General features: G+C 44.4%; 1 protein-coding gene and 1 long non-coding RNA gene across 4 annotated transcripts in view; one reads left to right on the forward strand and one right to left on the reverse strand.

Annotated features, from left to right (window-relative positions):
* The window catches only part of LOC134351633 (zinc finger protein ZFAT-like), a 198,271-nt gene extending 190,925 nt beyond the window's left edge, over positions 1-7,346 (reverse strand). For 2 of the 3 annotated variants that reach the window (XM_063058058.1, XM_063058048.1), the window contains exons 1-2: positions 7,200-7,346; positions 3,927-4,097 (exon numbers count right to left, since the gene is read on the reverse strand). In XM_063058058.1, the coding sequence (XP_062914128.1) occupies positions 3,927-4,097; positions 7,200-7,218 (190 nt within the window). In that variant the 5' untranslated portion in view covers positions 7,219-7,346. The remainder of the gene's footprint in view (positions 1-3,926; positions 4,098-7,199) is intronic. The other variant, XM_063058064.1, reaches the window with a different exon arrangement.
* Positions 7,347-7,489: 143 nt separating this feature from the next.
* The window catches only part of LOC134351715 (uncharacterized), a 56,982-nt gene continuing 44,836 nt past the window's right edge, over positions 7,490-19,635 (forward strand). Inside the window, exon 1 of the long non-coding RNA XR_010019242.1 lies at positions 7,490-7,529. This is a non-coding gene — a long non-coding RNA (uncharacterized LOC134351715). The remainder of the gene's footprint in view (positions 7,530-19,635) is intronic.

Here is a 19,635-nt window from a genome sequence, read left to right on the forward strand (position 1 = left end):
TACCTTTTTTGAATAAGGGGACAACATTTGCCTCCCTCCAATCCTCTGGTACCATGCCCGTGGACAACGAGGACATAAAGATCCTAGCCAGAGGCTCAGCAATCTCTTCCCTCACCTCGTGGAGCAGCCTGGGGAATATTCCGTCAGGCCCCATGGAATTATCCATCCTAATGTATTTTAACAACTCCAACACCTCCTCTCCCTTAAAATCAACATGCTCCAGAACATCAACCTCACTCATATTGTCCTCACCTTCATCAAGTTCCCTCTCGTTGGTGAATACTGGTGAGAAGTATTCATTGAGGACCTCGCTCACTTCCACAGCCTCCAGGCACATCTTCCCACCTTTATCTCTCTTTATCAGTCCTACCTTCACTCCTGTCATCCTTTTTTTCTTCACGCAATTGAAGAATGCCTTGGGGTTTTCCTTTACCCTACTCGCCAAGGCCTTCTCATGCCCCCTTCTTGCTCTTCTCAGCCCTTTCTTAAGCTCCTTTCTTGCTTCCCTACATTCCTCAATAGACCCATCTGATCCTTGCTTCTACATAAGGCAAACCTCATGTATGCTGCCTTCTTCCATCTGACTAGATTTTCCACCTCACTTGTCACCCATGGTTCCTTCACCCTACCAGTCTTTATCTTCCTCACCAGGACAAATTTATCCCTAACATCCTGCAAGAGATCTCTAAACATCGACCACATGTCCATAGTACATTTCCCTGCAAAAACATCATTTCAATTCACACCCGCAAGTCCTAGCCTTATAGCCTCATAATTTGCCCTTCCCCAATTAAAAATTTTCCTGTCCTCTCTGTTTCTATCCTTTTCCATGATAATGCAAAAGTCCAGGGAGCGGTGGTCACTGTCCCCCAGATGCTCACCCACTGAGAGATCTGTGACCTGACCCGGTTCATTACCAAGTACTAGATCTAGTATGGCATTCCCCCTGGTCGGCCTGTCCACATACTGTGACAGGAATCCATCCTGGACGCACTTAACAAACTCTGCCCCATCTAAACCCTTGGAACTAATCGGGTGCCTATCAATATTAGGGAAGTTAAAGTCACCCATGACAACAACCCTGTTATTTTTGCACCTTTCCAAAATCTGCCTCCCAGTCTGCTCCTCTGTATCTCTGCTGCTACCAGGAGGCCTATAGAATACCTCCAATAGAGTAACTGCTTCCTTCCTGTTCCTGACTTCCACCCATACTGACTCAAAAGAGGATCCTGCTACATCACTCACCCTTTCTGTAGCTGTAATAGTATCCCTGACCAGTAATGCCACCCCTCCTCCCCTCCACCCCCCCCCATCCCTTTTAAAGCACTGAAATCCGGGAATATTGAGAATCCATTCCTGCCCTGGTGCCAGCCAAGTCTCTGTAATGGCCACTACATCATAATTCCATGTATGTATCCAAGCTCTCAGTTCATCACCTTTGTTCCTGATGCTTCTTGCATTGAGGTACACACACTTCAGCCCTTCTACCTTACTACCTTTACACTGTTTATTCTGCTTCTCTTTCCTCAAAGCCTCTCTGTATGTTAGATCTGGCTTTACTGCATGCACTTCTTTCACTGGTCTATCGCTCTGGGTCCCATCCCCCTTGCAAATTAGTTTAAACCCTCCCAAACCATGCTAGCAAACCTACCTGCAAGGATATTGCTCCCCCTCGAGTTCAGGTGCAACCCACCCAATCTGTACGGGTCCCACCTTCCCCAAAAGAGATCCCAATAATCCAAAAACCCTGTTCCCTGCACCAACTCCTCAGCCACGCATTCAACTGCCATCTCCTCCAATTCTTACCATCACTGTCACGTAGCACTGGCAGCAATCCTGAAAACGCCACCCTTGAGGTCCTGATCTTCAGCCTTCTGCCTAATTCCCGAAACTCACACTCAGGACCTCATCCCTCTTCCTGCCCATGTCGTTGGTCCCAACATGTATCATGACTTCTGGTTGCTTTCCCTCTCGTACCAGGATGTCGCGCACCCGGTCAGAGACATCCCAGACCCTGGCACCCGGGAGGCAACAAACCATGCGGGTGTCCTTCTCACATCCACAAAGTTTCCTGTCTGCTCTCCTGACTATAGAGTCTCCAATGATGAAAGCTCTCCTCGTCTCCGTCCCACCCTTCTGCACCACTGGGTCAGACTCAGTGCCAGAGGCCCTGCCACCGTGGCTCACACCTGGTCGGTCGTCCCCTCCAACGGTATCTAGGACAGTAAACTTATTATTCAGGGGAATGGCTACAGAGGTGCTCTGCACTACCTGTCTGCTCACCTTCACTTTCCCCCTCTGACTGTCACCCAACGACCTGCTTCCGACAGCCTAGGTGTGACTACCTCCCTGTACCTCTCATCTATGACTGCCTCATTCTCCCTTATGAGTCGAAGGTCATCCAGCTGCTGCTTCAGATTCCTTACATGGTCTTCCAGATCGCCCAGCCATATGCACTTCTGGCAGATGTGACTCTGCAGGAGAGGGGCGTTCCCCCAAGACTGCCACATCTCACATGACAGGCACATCACCGTCTCAGGAGACATTGTAAGGACTAACTGCGAGCGAGCTCATCCTCCGCCTCTTCTCGTCGAAGCCTTTCGAGTCAAAGCCTCAAAGCTCCACTCCTTCACTGGCTGGCTGGCTGGCTCGCTCGCCCGCTCACGCTCTGGCCGCTTTCCACAGGCCGCTCCGCTTGAGCTACTCCTCTATTTATCTGTTTGAGCTTTTCAAACTGCTTGGTCACCCGACCTCGATTGCCCAATCAGCTGCTTTCTGCTGAGTCTGAGCTATTCAAATCTTGATTGTCTAATCAACGGCTTTCTGCTGATATATTCAAATCTTGATTGACTTGATTGCACAAACTGCCAAAACTGCCAGAATCTCTCAAGTCAAAGCCTCAAAGCTCCACTCCTTCACTGGCCCACTCACTCACTGGCCACTTTCCGCATCAATGATATTGGGCTCAAATTAAATACAGGCTCAAGAACATATGGCCAGCAGGTCACTCAAACCTGCCCCACCATTCATTATGACCATCAATGCTGGCCTTAACAACTGTTCTGTGCCAGTTCCGATTTATCCTCTGTTCCGTGGCCTTTCAAATATTTATCTATGCATTTCTTAACAACATAATGACCTTGCTTCCACAACCCTCCAAATGTCCTGGCACAGTTGTACTTCAGAGTTCTTAGCACAAAAATAAAGGCTGGCACTTCAGTATAGACTGAGACCCATGTAATTCCGTAGAAGTATGAAAAAGATTTCATTGCAATATTTCAAAAAGTTATCTCCTGGACCACAATTAACTCTGAAAACAAATGGATTCTGTAAAGTGCATTCTGACATCTTCAAAAAAATGTGACCGTTTTTAAAAAAATCCATCTCCTTTTCTGTCACAGTTAAGGAGTCCATCAACTTTCAACCCTTGTGATTTCTTGGCTACTATGATATTTTGTATTAAGCAGTTAACTACTTAGCTTTCTGGTTCCTACCAATTTCCGTTGCATAGAAAACTCGCAGGTTCAGAAATTCTGTTGTCTTGAAATGCCCCATTTCCCATGAAGCACTCACCAGTCTTTGGATCCAATGTAATTTCCTGAAAGTAAGGATTACCTCTAAAATTCCACTCGATGAACAACTGAGCAACTTGACTGGTTACTGTAACACTGCAATTGTTTGGTTTTGTTCGGATCAGTTTGTACCACTAACATTGACACAGTATCAATTAATTTATTGATATGTATAAGGGTTTCATGTAGCTGACAAAACTATGGTATCTTTGAATCCATTGATTCTTTAATCCAAACGTAGGACTCCAAACTCAGTAAGTTAATTGATAGATCAGATTGAAGATCTGAAAATAATTAATTGAGGATAAATACATAACGTGAATGAAGAAAGGTGCGATTAATTTGGGATCCTACCTTCTTCAGTTCTCTCAGGCTTCTCCGATGCCGGAAGAGGTCGTAATGGGACAATGACATCATCTGGTGCATGGCCTTCCTCTGCATGCTTCTCAGAGAAATGAGTTAATAGCTCATCTTGACATGGGGAAAACAAATTGCAGAGTTTGCACATGAAGATTGAAACCAGCTCTGTGCAACGGTATGGGAAGGTGGACGTGAAAGAAAAAAGCAGAAATTTAACTATCAGGAAAATATTCAGATTTTATTCCAGTTACTTTGTTAAAACATAATTTGTGTTATTTTGAGATCCAAACTATATGCCAGTTCAGCAGTAATCTCACTTAGAGAAAAACAGATTACAAAAAACAGCTTCCCATCTGAACACTTTCACCTTCCTGATACTACCAATCCTGACCAGTTTTGGGCCCCTTATCTAAGAAAAGCTGTGCTAGTATTGGAGAGGGTCCAGAGGAGATTCATGACAATGATTCCTCTGGGCCTGGGCCTGTACTCGCTGGAGTTTAGGAGAATGGGGGAGGAGTGGCATCTCAATGCAGACATCCCACCTCTCCCGGAAGTTCCGGGAGTCTCCGACATATTGATAGTGGCTCCCTGACGCCCGGAAGTTATATACAATATCCCGGAAATCGATTTTTTTGAGAAAGAGACAGAGAGGGAGAGCGAGCATCCTGATTGGTCTCTCTTTGTGCTAAGAGTGGTCCCCAACCACCGGGCCACGAGGAAACAATATGATTTGGTGATATGAAATGATATGAGTCAGCTGCACCTTTCCTCATTCCCTGTCACGCCCAATGTTGAACCTTAACGCATGCAAGGTCATTACACATGCGTCATCCATGTCAGCGCGGGAAGAAGATCAACTCCTCGAGCTTGCAAATGACGGCGGGCTGAAAAGTACACTTGATATAACATCTCTGTCGGCGTTCTGGATCAAAGTCAAGGCTGAATATCCTGAGATAGCCATGGAAGCACTGAAAATGTTGCTTCCATTTCCAACATATCTCTGCGAAGCGGAGTTTTCTGCAATGAATGTAACGAAAACTAAATTGCGGAATAGACTGGACATAAGGAACCCCCTTCGAGTATCGCTGTCTCCCATCACCCTTCGATAGCATCGTCTTGTTGCAGGAAAAGCCCAGGGCTCCCACTGATTCAGCGATATTGGTGTGTTGCAATGATTTTATATGTTCATACGAGGAAAATATGCACTGTGTGTTTAATAATAAATTTGTTAGATAAACCCTTTTAGAAACGAAATTGAGTGTATTAGCCACTTAGTTATAAGTGACTTATAGTTGACTTATCACCTATATTCCGGTCGTGATTAACGCCCCCTCACCCCCCCGGACAGCCAGTCCGCAAGAATATTGTCAATATTAAACTGGTCCGCGGTGCAAAAAAGGTTGGGGACTCCTGCTAAGTAGAACTATCAGTTTTCTCTGTGGGCTGGCTTTACAGTCGACCTCAAAATAATGACAGTGTTGCTCGCTGCACTGTTTGCAACAGTGACTTTTCTATTGCCCATGTTTCCATGCTGTAATTGTTATATGGTTATATGGTGGGTTAAAATGTAAAAGACATGTTTAGGTGAGTTTAACAGGTGTCATTCGTCCATTAGCACAGCTAACGTTATTTAAACTAGCTGGCTGGCTGCTAAGGAGCTACGCTATTGATGTCCTACGTGATGAGGCCAAACTCCCTGTAGACTTGCTTAAAGCTGTAATAGAATAAACATGATAATATAAGTACATATTTTAATGTCACATTTTCTGTATATACCCAACTTGGGTTTACAGATTAGACAAAATCACTAAACAGAGTATTACATACACACTTGGAGGTCGACTGGTGGGGGGAGGGGGGGATATGGGGTTGCGGGGGGGCGGGGGTGCTACCTCCCTACAGTGTGGGATGTCTGTCAATGAAATCTATCGAATATTAAATAGAGTGGGTGTGGAAAGGATGTCTCCGGTCATGGGGTTGTCTAGGATCAGAGGGCAGAGTCTCAGAATAGATGGGGACATCCCTTTAGAAAAGGGATGTAGAATTTCTTTGGCCAGAGGGTGGATCAGGGCACAAAGGTTAAGGGGAGAAGTCAGGAGAGTGGGGTTGAAAGATAATAGGACGGAGCAGACTCGCTGGGCCGAACAACCAAATTCTGCACCTATGTCATATGGTCTAAGACAGGTTAGAAGTTGAATTGAATGTGCATAAATACATCAATGCCAGTGTGTATTTACAAAGTAAAGATCATTACAGAAAGTGGTTAAAGTGTGTTGCACTGATGGAGGTAATAGAGGGAATGGGGCAATAAATAGAATGTTTGAGCAGACTAACTGCCCAGAGGGCATAACTTTGAAGAAAGCATTAAGTTTTTGTTTTAATATCCCTAGATTTTTTTTTGCGTTAATAGCTGATTAACGTTTTAAATCCCCCACCTATTCGTTGATCTAATTTCTAATCGCCCCCTCCTCTAACAAAGGCGTAACATTAACTGTGGTTACTACTATTTTCACTAATTTCGAAATGCTCCACCATTAAGTTATGCCTTCAGCTATCAAGTTCTGAGACGCTTCTCTGAACTTTTGCACTTTAATACTCTGTTCCGTTAGCCTCCCTTTCCTAATAGACACCTGCATGAAAATCCCTAACTTGTGGCTCAGACTCAAATTTTGACCTGATTTTACCTTTCCTGGTGTGTTTCCCCGTACTTTTAGACCTGAGTTGAAGATGCAAGTTATTGATTTCAGATGGGATGATTTTTATTTGGACTTTAATCGAAAAAGAAAATTAACTACAAGTTCTAGAAGCTTTGAGAAGTACCAACAAAGCAACCACTTTCAATTATGAACTCTTCTCACGAAACGAGAACTATCTAACTATCTGTGTTTTATTTCACACCGACTCTTTCGATCAACGCTCCCGACCCCCCGCAGATAGGAGCTACAACTACTGACATGTCCCTTTGAGTGACAGGGTAAGGGCGGGTCCGAACGTGGCCTCCGCCAATCCTCGTTGGCAATCGGTCGTCAATCAAACTATGGCCGACAGCGGACAGGCGTTCATTGACTTTTCTTTCTCAATATATTCGTTAGAACTTTTGCTTTTCAAAATATATCACCAGTCAATACAAACAATTAATTAAAACTTTGTAACCATGGTCCGGAGGTTTTTTTTTGTTTTGAACTCCCTTCGGCTGGTAGCTCGCACTACTTTTACCTTTCAAAAGAAAGAGAAGAAACAGAAAATGACTCGGTCGCCAATACTCACCTGGAGTCCGATGATCCATGAGTTTAGATATAAATATGTGATATTTTAATTCTAATTACATTTAGACGTTACTCGAAGAGGTGTCATTGTATTATATTTTTTAAAAATATTTTTTCACTTTCTGACGAATCTGCGGAAGTAACATGGCGGCTCCCCTTACCCGGAGTGCATCACGCGTACCAAGGAGGTTGACGATTGGGCGGGAAGGTGCAAGAAGTGACGCTAGACAGGCAGAGGGCGCTGGTCCTCCTACCGCTTGTCGGTCTCTAGTGACGTGAGCGGAGCTGAGAATTTGGCGAGTGCTCCTAGAGAGAAGACACGTGGCTTTGGGTTTGGAGAACACTTTAAGCATTTTCGTTCTTGGTAACTGCAGGGGAATATAAAATTGAGGTTTTTTAAAAAAAAATCTGCATTATTTGTGGAGTTAGTTCTGTTAGAGGATGATGAAATCCCTCACGTGGTGCCTCAACTGTATTTCGTTCTGTGGTGCAATCTTGGGAGGGCAGAACTTCACCAGTTCTTCTCACTGAGCATAACAAATCGCCAGCCCTTTCCCCAACATCGTACAGTAACTACTGGTCACCACTGCTATGAGTACCAACCTTCTTCCCTCCAATCTCCCACCTACTTGTCCTCTACCATCCATAAACACCACCTCTGAATTTCACCAGTTCTCCATTCACTCTTACTACTTTTACAATAGCAGCCACACACCCCTACATTACTCGCCCACCTGCTCTCCTAACCTCTAGTCTTCCATCTCCACTCTCTCCGTCTTTGGCCCTGTCGCAATCCAACATAAATCAAAAGTGACCCTCTTACCAATTCTAGCTGCTGCCTTTCTGGTCGAACCTTTCCAATCCTAAAGTGGTGCTTTCTTGGCTATGCCAGAAACCCCATCTTCATTCTGAAAGTATTTTGTCCTGCCCATTCTCACATCACCCCCATCGCATGCTGATTAGGATGCAATTTTTGACTAGATCATAGTTCCTAGGTGACCTACAAAGAAAATGATGTTTAAATATTTCATCAGTATTCCAATTTCTCTATAAATGCTAACAGTTTTCATACAACATGGTGGAATAGTGGGCAGTGAAAAAAATATCTGATGTTACACCAGAATATAGATCAAGTGGACAAGAGAATGGGAAATAAGATTTATCTTGGACAGGTGAGATTGATGCATTTGGGAATTTGAACCGAGACAGGATGTACAGGCAAAACTCACTGTTGGGAATTTGAACCGGGACAGGATGTACAGGCAAAACCCACTGTTGGGAATTTGAACCGGGACAGGATGTACAGGCAAAACCCACTGTTGGGAAGGGGTTATATCCCTAGAAAATAGTCTGTATCATGATTTTCTAAACGGTGAAGCTACATCATTCACACGTCAAGAGGTACATTGAAAAAAAATTTAATTAAGCATTGATTTTTTTTTAAGATAAATTCTGAGAGGTTTTTTTTTCTGTTTTTCAAACTTTTGGGTAGTGATTTGTGAATTCTGCAACCTGAAAAGCCGTAACATAGGGTTCAGCTGTTCACAGTGAACGGCAGGCCTCCAGGGTGTGTTGTTGAATAGGGAGACTTCGGGGTACAAGTATGTGGATTCCTGAAAGTGACGACGTGGGTAGACAGGTTGCCGAAGAAGTCTTGCCTTCATCAGCTGAGACAACGAGTGCAGTAGTTGGAACATTATGTTACACAAGTTGAAAGCGTGATTAGGTTGCACTCGAAGCTGTTCTGGTCACCACAGCACAGGAAAGTTATAATTACAGAGGAGGCTACAGAAAAGATTCACAAAGATGTTGTCTGAATTGGAGTACTTGAGTTATCAGGAGAGATTGGATAGGCTGGGTCTGTCTCACCAGGAGCAAATGTGGCTGAGAGGTGACATGATGGATGTACTGTATATATAATTATGAGGCATAGGAAGATCTCCAGAATATGTTTCCTATGGTAGGGAGTGTCTAAAACTAGGGAGTAGGGGTTTAAAGTGGGAGGGGGGAGAGGAGATTTTAAAGGGGCCTGAGAGGTACATTTTTCACACAAGGAGAGGCTGATATCTGGAATGTGCTGCCAGAGCTGGCGGAGGTAGGGACAACAGCAACATTTACAAGGCAACACTCAAAAACTGCGAGAGGAACTTGGCATCTATGAAAGGAATGGACAGTTGACAGATATTTTCCAGGAATATTGAGAACACAAGGCCCTAAGCATTTTCAATGATCCCTCCCATCTGTGCAATAATCTCTTTGTTCTCCCCCCCCCCACCCCATCACGTAGCATAAGGACAAGGACTGTTCAGCTGTAAGACCCTGCCACCACCCAAGTCTCATCACGTATGAAGCACCAGTAGCATTATGCAGTTTACTTTTTAACTTACATCATAAATGCACCTTATTATTTATTAATTTATTTGTGATAATATTACTTAATGTGTGTGAGTTATATGTACCATGTTGTACACCTTGGTCTGTTGGAAAGTTGTTTCATTTGGCAGTGTACAGGTATGCTATTGAAATGACAATGAACCTGAACTTGGCTCATCTGCGCTCCAGATTCATCACTTCATTCCATTGATGTTGCCTTGCCTACTGGGTTCCTTCAGCAGTTTGGATGTTGTTCCAGACTCCAACATTTGTTGTCTCTTGTGTCTTCATGGCTTCTGGACAAATATTTGAGTAAAAAAAGGCACAGAGGGAGATTGAATTAGGCAACATAGCTGGGAAACGGCCTGTTTCTATGCTGTAAATCTCAATGACCCTTTGTCATCCTTGCTTTTAAACAAAAAACTGTTTTGTTACCAATGATAATGTCAGAGCAAGTGAATACTTTCCATCTTTAAGTATTGGGGCAGAGATGTTATTAATTGTTTTTCCTTCCAGAAGTGCCACTTCCCTGCTAAATTTCTGGTATGTTCTACTTTTAATTCATTTTTTTTAGCTTCTGCAGGAAATTTCTGTGTAGAGCTGATATTACCTTGTGGAAAGCCTTTGTCAATCCAAACATGTGAAAAACCCTTCATTTAGATTCCCAAGCTATAACCACCTGTCCCTGTCCCTCTTTGGAAATCATAACTTTGTGCTTGACAAGCTCATCATCAAAGTTACTGTTTTCCACCTCTGGTACTTGTTGCTCAGGTTTAGCACAACTTATTCTTCTAGTTCGACAGGAGCTCCATAGTCTGCTTCACTCATTCTTATTGCTCCTGTATTATTTATCTCATCTTTTGCAGCAGCCCTTTGAGTGATCTTGTGCTGTTCCTTTTGTACCTCACAGGCACTTTCCGAGTCACTCAGTGCTGCACTTCTACTTGGACAATTTGGCCCTCTCCTCCTCTTCCCTGTGCTCAGTCAGAGGTGGAGCATGTGATTCTGGAAGGGAAAGAACACAATTAATTTGCTCCTCACCTTTTTTTTAAGAACTAGAATTTACTTAAATCTGACATCCATCACACAAAGTGAGGCAGTAAGAATCTTTGCGCTATGACTCCGTTGCAGTGTATACACATGTTAATTTATAAGTCTAATGGTTTGTAGAAAGAAGCTGTCCCGTAGCCTGTTAGTCTGACTTTAATGCTGTGGTAGTGTTTGCCAGACGGAAGCAGCTGAAACAGTTTATGGTTGGGGTGACTGGTGTCCCTGATGATCTTCCAGGCCTTTTTTCTGCATGTGCTGCTATAAATGTCCTCAATGAAGAGAAGTTCACATCCACAGATGCACTGGGCTGTCCGTACCACTCTCTGCAGTGCCCAGCGATCAAGGTTGGTACAGTTCCCATACCAGGCAGTGATACAGCCAGTCAGGATGCTCTCAGTGGTGCCCTTTGAGAAGATCTTTAGGGTTTGGGGCCTCATGCCGAACTTCTTCAGTCGCCTGAGGTGGAAGAGATGCTGTTGTGCTTCTTTTGCCACAAAGCTGGTGTTTACAGTCCTGGTGAGATCATTGATGTGTATACCGAGGAATTTGAAACTACTCACCCTCTCAACTGCGGAACCATTGATGTTGATCGGGCTGAGCCTGTCTCCATTCCTCCTGTAATCCAGAATCAACTCTTTTGTTTTTTTGGACATTGAGGGAGAGGCTATCCTGGCACCCCTGTGTCGGGATGTCAACCTCTCCTCTGTAGGCTGTCTCATTACCGCTAGAAATTAGGCCGATCTAAGTCGTGTCATCTATGAATTTGATCAGCAGATTGGAGCTGTGTGTGGCAGCACAGTCACGGGTGTAAAGGGAGTAGAGGAGAGGGCTCAGGACACAACCCTGGGTCAGAGGGTCAGAGGGGCAGAGGTGAGGGAGCACATCCTGACCACCTGTCAGTGATCTGAATGGAAGATTAGGATCCAGCTGCACAAGGCGGGGTGCAAGCCAAGTTCTCTGAGCTTCCTGTCAACTCTGAAGGGAATTATGGTGTTGAATGCTGAACTGTAGTCCAGGAACAGCATTCTAACGCATGCATCCCTCTTCTCCAGGTGAGTGAGGACGGTGTTAGTGCTGTGGCTATGGCGTCATCAATAGATTGGTTCCGTCAGTAGTTGAATTATAGATTAGATTATGAGGACACTCAGTCCTCATTTATTGTCTTTTAGAAATGCATGCATTAAGAAATGATACAATGTTCCTGCAGTATGAAATCACAGAAACACAGGACAGACCAAGACTAAAACTGACGAAAACCACATAATCATAACATATAGTTACAACAGTACAAAGCAATACCTTAATTAAGAGCAGACCATGGGCACGGTAAAAAAAAAGTCTCTAGTCCCGAAAGCCCCATCATCTCACGCAGATGGTAGAAGGGAGAAACTCTCCCTGCCATGAACCTCCAGCGCCGCAAACTTGCCGATGCAGCACCCTGGAAGCAGCCGACTCTGAGTCCGTCCAAAAACTTCGAACCTCCGACACCAGGCACTGAGCGCATCGACCCCGCCCCAGCCGCCAAGCAACAAGCAAAGCCGAGGACTCGGGGCCTTCCCCGCTGGAGATTCAGGATCACACAGTAGCAGCGGCAGCGAAACAGGCATTTCAGAAGTTTCACCAGATGTTCCTCCGTGCTCTCACGTCTGCCTCCATCAAATCAGGATTTTGCACGGCACCCTACTTGACAGATAACAGATATTGATCACCGGAGTGGCCGCTGTGCGCTGCGTTGTGCCTCCATCTTCTCCTCTCCTCTAGGGTGTCCTTTCTGCTGAATTGGTGCAGTGGTTAACCAGAAGTGCTCCAGTCTGGACCCCGTCTAGTGCTGGAAATTTCTTGATGCAACAGCCCATGAAAGTATGCAGTCAATAAATGCCTCTTAAATATAGTGAGATTATTTGCATCCAGCGCCACCCCGATGGGGCAATGCATTCCAGGTTTCAACTATTTTCAGCATGAAAAACAACCCTTTCTCAAATTTCTTTCAGAAGAAATTTAAGCCCTCCCTTCACAGACATCTCTGTCAAGGGAAAAGTTTCTCATTTTCTTCCCTCTATCTCATCCATCCTAGTGTTTCCAGCCCTTCTCCGGTCTGTGTACAGGCGGAGTTGCTCCTGGGCAGAGGAATTTGGCTACAGTTGTACCTGGACGCATTTCTTCCCATCACTGCAATCCACTGAAGTATCTTTATGCATCATAATACTCAGAAAATTAATCTTAAGGCTAATTTTAAATATTTTGTCGCTATCTGTACTGTGTGTACCACTCTACCATGGTTTTATTTATTCCTGTGGAATACATGGCATCCCCACCAGTGTGCTCTGCATATTCATGGATACATGGACTATACTTCGCATTCTTTTGCTAGTGTGTGGGATGCCTTCCTTTTTTTTTGCAGTTATAGTAATGGGCTGTTTGAATGGAGAAACCAGATCTGAGTATCTGCCTTGGTGTTGATAGCAGGGCCTCCCATCTTTTGTCAATATGTAAAGCAAGAGATTCCCAGCCTTCCCATCCGGAAGACACAGCCGACATCACTGTTACCATCCCGGTGACCTTGCACAATGCTCTCATGTCTGCATCAAAAACTGAGTAAAATTCTTCTGTATTACCTTTATTCAAAAATAAGACCTGGAGTGTTGAAGCGCCTGATCTGTGTACACTAATCAGTTTTTGAGCATTATTATGTGTCCTTTCCAAAACTCTAGAGCTTTGAGAGTCACCACCTCTGACGTGATTTGACATGTACTGAAATTGTAGCTCTGAAATATCTCAGACGTTGTAAGGTTAAAGTTGTCCCTAAATTTACTTCCATTTCACCAAATATGACACAATCTGCACTGTGTGGTGCCAAGTGAGCTCGTGTTGCGTAACTGTATTTCCCTAGAGAGTATGATTTTTTTTCATTCATTGTTTTTCCTGTAACTTTTCAAAATAAATGCCAAACATCTCCTCAGTCTTTAGTTGTACTATAGAGTCAGAAGCAGGTTTATTACAACTGACATATGTTGTGAAATATATTGCTTTGTGGCAGCAGCACAGTGCAAGACATTAAAAAATACTGCAAGGAACAATATAAAAAATAAATAGAGCAAAAGAGTAATGGTGAGGTAATAGTGTTCACAAATCTGATAACAGAAGGGAAGAAACTGTTCCTAAAACATAGAGTGTGGGTCTTCAGGCTCCTGTGCCTCCTCGCGGATGGTAGTAACGAGCAATGGCACTTGTGGTATTTTTACCATTTTGCCTTGAGCCCTATTTGTCAGGCTGCTTTTTATCAGTTACAGCATAGTATTCAACACCATCATCCCTTTAGTACTAATAAATAAGCTTCAAAACTTTATTATTGGGAGACCACATTCAGTGTGGATTGGTAATAACATTGCCTCTATAACATATGAATTTGTGCAACCGGGTGACCATCAAATCTTATTCATCATCGTTAAAAGTGTACTTAGGCACCCATCCAGGTAATGCTAGTATAGTTGTCTGCCTTTAAGTGGAGACGGTGATGTCATTATGTACGCTTGGGATAGTGGGGAGACCATTTTTGTATTCTGCAGAAGAAGCTGGTGTGACTTTGGGATTAAGTTCCTCCCAGAGATACTGGGCATGGTGAGGAAAGTGAGTGTTAATTGACGATATCCATGTGAATTTGTTTATGCTTGTTGGCAAATCAAGAATATTGGTAATTTGACATGTTTTACGTGTGGATGCTTAAGATTTTCACGAGTGAAGGCATCGGCGCTGGATAGCATGGCTTGTGCAAAGTTCCTTACCGGACAAGTAGATCAGTCTTCCTGTAATTTAACTACCAGGCAATATCTTGTAAAAGTTGTGCCAAAGTGTACCTTTTGTCTAACTTTATTGTATCATGACTGATTGTGAATGTAACAGCGTAACGTGAATGTTTAGTCTCTGGAAGTTCAGCACGTGTGTACTAAAAAGTAGTAAATGTCTTAGATGAGACGTATTCGCTTACATTTTCGCTGCTATGTATAAGGTACAGCAGGGGTCCCCAACCTTTTTTGCACTGCGGACTGGTTTAATATTGACAATATTCTTGCGGACCGGCCGACCCGGGGTGGGGGGGTGTAGGGTTGCCAATGGACAAGAATAGCGATCAAATACGTTGTGTTTACCCAGAGAAAGACTACAATGACCATGAAGCCTTGCACGGGCACCAGTGTGCGTGCGTGTACCTGCCGATTTTTTTTCCTGCAAATCGTTCTTGGCGATTCTGTTCGGGGTGGGGGGGGGGGTTAATCACGACTGGAATATAGGTGATAAGTGGCTAATACACTCAATTTCGTTTCTAAAAGGTTTATCTAACGAATTTAATACTAAACACACAGCGCATATTTTCCTCACATGAATATAGTGATAAGGCAATTATCAGGGGAGGACGGGGAGCTTGAAGTAAGTGTTGAACGAACTTCCAGTAGAAGTAGTAGAGGCAGGTTCGATATTATCATTTAAAGAAACATTGGATAGGTATATGGACAGGAAACGAATGGAGGGTTATGGGCTGAGTGCAGGTCGGTGGGACTAGGTGAGAGTTGCGTTCGGCACGGACTAGAAGGGCAGAGATGGCCTGTTTCTGTGCTGTAATTGTTATATGGTTATATAAGTCACTTGTAACTCAATAGCATCATAACATTTTAAGTAACGTTTGGATATTAAACACACAGCACAAATTTTCCCTGTATGAACATGTAAAATCATTGCAACACACCAATATCGCTGAATCAGTGGGAGCCCTGGGCTTGTTTCCCTGCAACAAGACGGTCCTATCGAGGGGTGATAGGAGACAGTGATACTCAAAGGGGGCTCCTTATGTCCAGTCTATTCCGCAATTTAGTTTTCGTTGCATTCATTGCAGAAAACTCTGCTTCGCAGAAAAATGTTGGAAATGGAAGCAACGTTTTCAGTGCTTTCGTGGCTATCTCAGGATATTTAGCCTTGACTTTGATCCAGAATGCAGGCAGAGATGTTATGTCAAATATACTTTTCAGCCTGCCGTCATTTGCAAGCTCGAAGAGTTGATCTTCTTCCCACGCTGACATGGATGACGCATGCGTAATGACCTCGCATGCATTGCAGCTGACTCCTATCACCAAATCATATCGTTACTTCGTGGCCCGGTAGCATATGCTTTGCGGCCCAGTACCAGTCCACAGCCCGGTGGTTGGGGACTGCTGAGGTACAGGGTTGGTGGGATTCTAATGTTGTTTGTATTGTGTTCCTTCAGAATTGCCACTACTGTATTAGTTCCGTATTAGTTTTGTGTGGTTTGCTTTATGTATTTTAATACTGCATATGCAATTCGTCAATAGACAAGGGTGTGGATCGAAAGTTAAACTGAGATTGTAATGGCAAGAACTGGTTGTAAATTCATTTGTTTTGTTTTGAGACCCTCTTCGGTACTAAAACATCTAAAACAGAGAAAGGAATTAAAACCCGAAAACGTATTTACAGCAAAGGATAGCAGCAACTCCTTTTGCAGGCTTGTTGTGAAAACTATGAAGACTTGAGCTCTTACTATGTTACACTCAGAGGATACACCAGTTGAACTTGATTTGAATGAACAATTTAGGGAATTGCATAGTAGATATGATGAAGCCATGGCAACCATAGATAAATTAAGCAAAATGTCCTATGTATATGTCCCAAGGGAAAGACGCATTGTTCCATTTACGGGGGATGTTGAGAAAGATGGGAGGTCTGTTGATGACTTTATTGAAGAAGTACAACGTGTACTTCATACTAGAAATCAGTCTGACCAGGATCAGTATGACTTTGTTATGTCCCTGCTCGGGGTGCAGCCTTAGAGGAAGCACGTATGCGCAGTGATGCCGGGGAAGACTGTACTGCGGACTTGTTCACCTATCTCAGGGAAACTTTTAGAGACAAGTGTAGTGCACTCCAGCTGTGGCATAACTTCTACAGTCGCAAACAGCGTGAGGGTGAAGATGTAAGAGAGTTTTCACATGCCCTAGCCCAAGCTCTTAACTTGATTCTGAAGCACTTCCCCGATGCTGTGACCAATGAGAGGGTGGTGCTAAGAGATCAATTTATAGAGGGGATCCAGGATCCTTCCCTCAGAAGGGGGCTCCACAGATTCGTGAGGGGCCTCCTGAGTCCTCAATGATAGAAGTGCGAGAGGAGGCTCGTCTGTGGCTCATAGAAGAGCCCCTGGGAAATACAAAGTCTGGAAAGTCGAAGTGTAGCAGTAGTCAGGCACAGTACTCGGTTCTTAAAGCTCGGGAATCTGAGTCTGTCACATTAGATGACGTCCTTAAAGTGGTCGCAGAGCAGGGCAAAGCCCTTTGTGAATTGACTCAAGCAGTGAAAGATCTCACTGTGCAGAGGGATTTTACATGCGCTACTAGCAGTATACGTCAGTTACAGCCTAGGTTAACAGAAGATAGTCAACCAATATGTTTCAAGTGTCAGGTGGGAGGGCATTTGGCCAAGAATTGCCCACAGTAGCGGGGTGCAAGGGAAGTGGAGTCTGCTTCCTCCTGCCCTCCAAGCGGTTGGGAATCGGGCAATTCGGCGGAACCTCACAGATACAGATAATGTACAGCTATCCCATGACCAGTTGTTGCAACATGCTATAGGAACATGTCCAGTTGTTGAGCTTGAAGTATCAGGTGTCACTGTGCGTTGTCTGTTGGACACAGGTAGTCAAGTAAGCACCCTGACCGAGCAGTTCTTTCAAGAACACTTGAAGGAGACGACGAGGATATGTTGTCCACTGCTGGCTGGCAGCTGCAAACGGTCTTGATATTCCTTACCTTGGGTATCGAGAGCTAGAGGGTCAAACAATGGGCATGAAGATATCAAATTGTGGCTTTCTAGTAGTCAGGGAGCCTGTTAGCACTGAACCACCTATCCCATGTATTGTAGGCATGAACATTATCAACCAGTGTAGGCAACTTGTTTATGCAGAGTTTGACACAACCCTAGAAGGGAAGCTGGATTCTGATTGGAGGGAAGTTTTCCAAAGTGCAGATGCACACTACTGAAACCAAAGCAGTAGTCCGAGTATTGGGAAAAGATACTGAGCACATACCTGCTGGATCTGTAGACACCATTGCGGCTAGCAAGGCCACTGGTGATGCTGGTAGTGACCATGAAATGTTACTTGAGCCACTTAAAACCCCTTTACCAGGAGGTGTTGTTGACATTCCTACACTCATTGACTCTGGTAATCGTATAGTGCCAGTGCAGATTTTAAACCTCTCTCGAGAGGATGTATGGCTCGCACCTAGGACCCTGCTGGGTATCCTGTCAAAGGTGGAGTGCATAGATAGTGATCCACAATGTGCAGTAAGATTTTTAGTGGATCTCAGCTGGCATTGATCACGTGACAGTGAGTGTAAAGGAGGAGTGTAGTAATCACAAGTGAAAGTCAATTCTAGACAAGCTTGACTCTGGGGGTAGTGAAGGACAACAAGCTCAGCTAAGAGCTTTACTGGTTAAGTACCTGGATATCTTTGCAGTTGAAGAGGAAGACCTTGGGTACACTGACAAGGTCAAGCATGAAATTCAGTTAACTGATGACGAGCCTGTTTCACAGCCATACCATCGCGTTCGCCGAACCAGTACAATGAAGTGAAGGAGCACATCTCAAAGTTGTTGAAGAAGGGTGTGATTCAGGAGAGCAATAGTGCGTATGCCTCACCTGTGGTGTTGGTCCGGAAGGCTGATGGTAGCATAAGACTGTGTGTAGATTATCTGAGACTGAATCTTAAGACCAGAAAGGACGCGTTCCCGCTGCTGCGTATTGATGAGAGTTCTGATGCCCTGGGGGGAGCGCAATTTTTCTCGACAATAGACCTCACGAGTGGTTACCAGCAAGTGGCGGTAGAGGAGTGTGATAGGCATAAGACTGCTTTTTCGACCCCATTTGGTCTGTATGAATATCTTCGTATGTCGTTTGGGGTCTGCAATGGGCCAGCGACTTTTCAAGGGCTCATGCAGGCAACCATGAATGACTTAGTTTTCCAAATCATGCTTGTGTACTTGGGTAATATTCTGGTGTATTCACAGACTTTCCAGGAACACTTGGAGAGGCTCAACACTGTGCTTAAGCACCTCCAGGAGACTGGTCTGAAGGTAGAATTGGAGAAGTGTCATTTTCTGCAGTCGGAGGTCAAGTTCTTAGGACACCAGATATCAACCAAGGGGTTAGGCACCGATCCTGAGAATGTCTCAGTTGTTCAACAGTGGCCAGTACCATCGACAGTTAAGGACTGAAGATCGTTTCTTGGCTTTTGCAGTTGTTATCGACGATTCATTCAAGGATTCTCAAAGATTGCAGGTCCACTGCATGACATAGTGAATTTGTGTACTAATGTAGAGAGTCCAAGTAAAGCAAACCAGCTGTTAAAACAGTCTTGCCTTTGACTTGCTCAAAGAGAAGCTGACCAGTTCCCCCATCCTTGGCTTTGCAGATTTCTCCCAGCCCTTTATAGTGGAGACCGATGCCAGCAATCATGGGCTAGGAGCTGTGTTATACCAACAGCAGGGAGGGGGAAAGAGGGTTATTTCATATGCAAGCCGGCAATTAAGGAATGCCAAGAAGAATGATAGGAATTATAGTAGCATGAAATTGGAGCTGCTTGCACTTAAGTGGGCTATAGTAGAGAAGTTTCGTGGATACTTGTTGGGTTCCAGATTCACTGTAATCACTGACAATAACCCCTATCCCACTTGAAAACTGCCAAGTTGGGAGCAGAGGAGCAGAGATGGATCTCACAGCTGCCAGTGTTTGATTTCGATGTACAGTATCGTCCGGGTCAGAGCAATACTGTGGCTGATGCACTCTCTAGGCAGCTATTTGCAGGGGAGCCTGAGCCTGTCTCAAAGGATGCGGAGTTTGATGGGTCTGTGGCAATCTGTCGTTTGATCAATCGTGGCACTGCCCTTGACCCGGCACTGGTTACCGCTGGTCGTAACAGCTGTAGGGTTAAGCAAATTCGAGCCTGGAAGCTGGTACTAGT

The sequence above is a fragment of the Mobula hypostoma genome, chromosome 1 (genome assembly GCF_963921235.1).
Source record: "Mobula hypostoma chromosome 1, sMobHyp1.1, whole genome shotgun sequence".
NCBI classification, from domain to species: Eukaryota; Metazoa; Chordata; class Chondrichthyes; order Myliobatiformes; family Myliobatidae; genus Mobula; species Mobula hypostoma.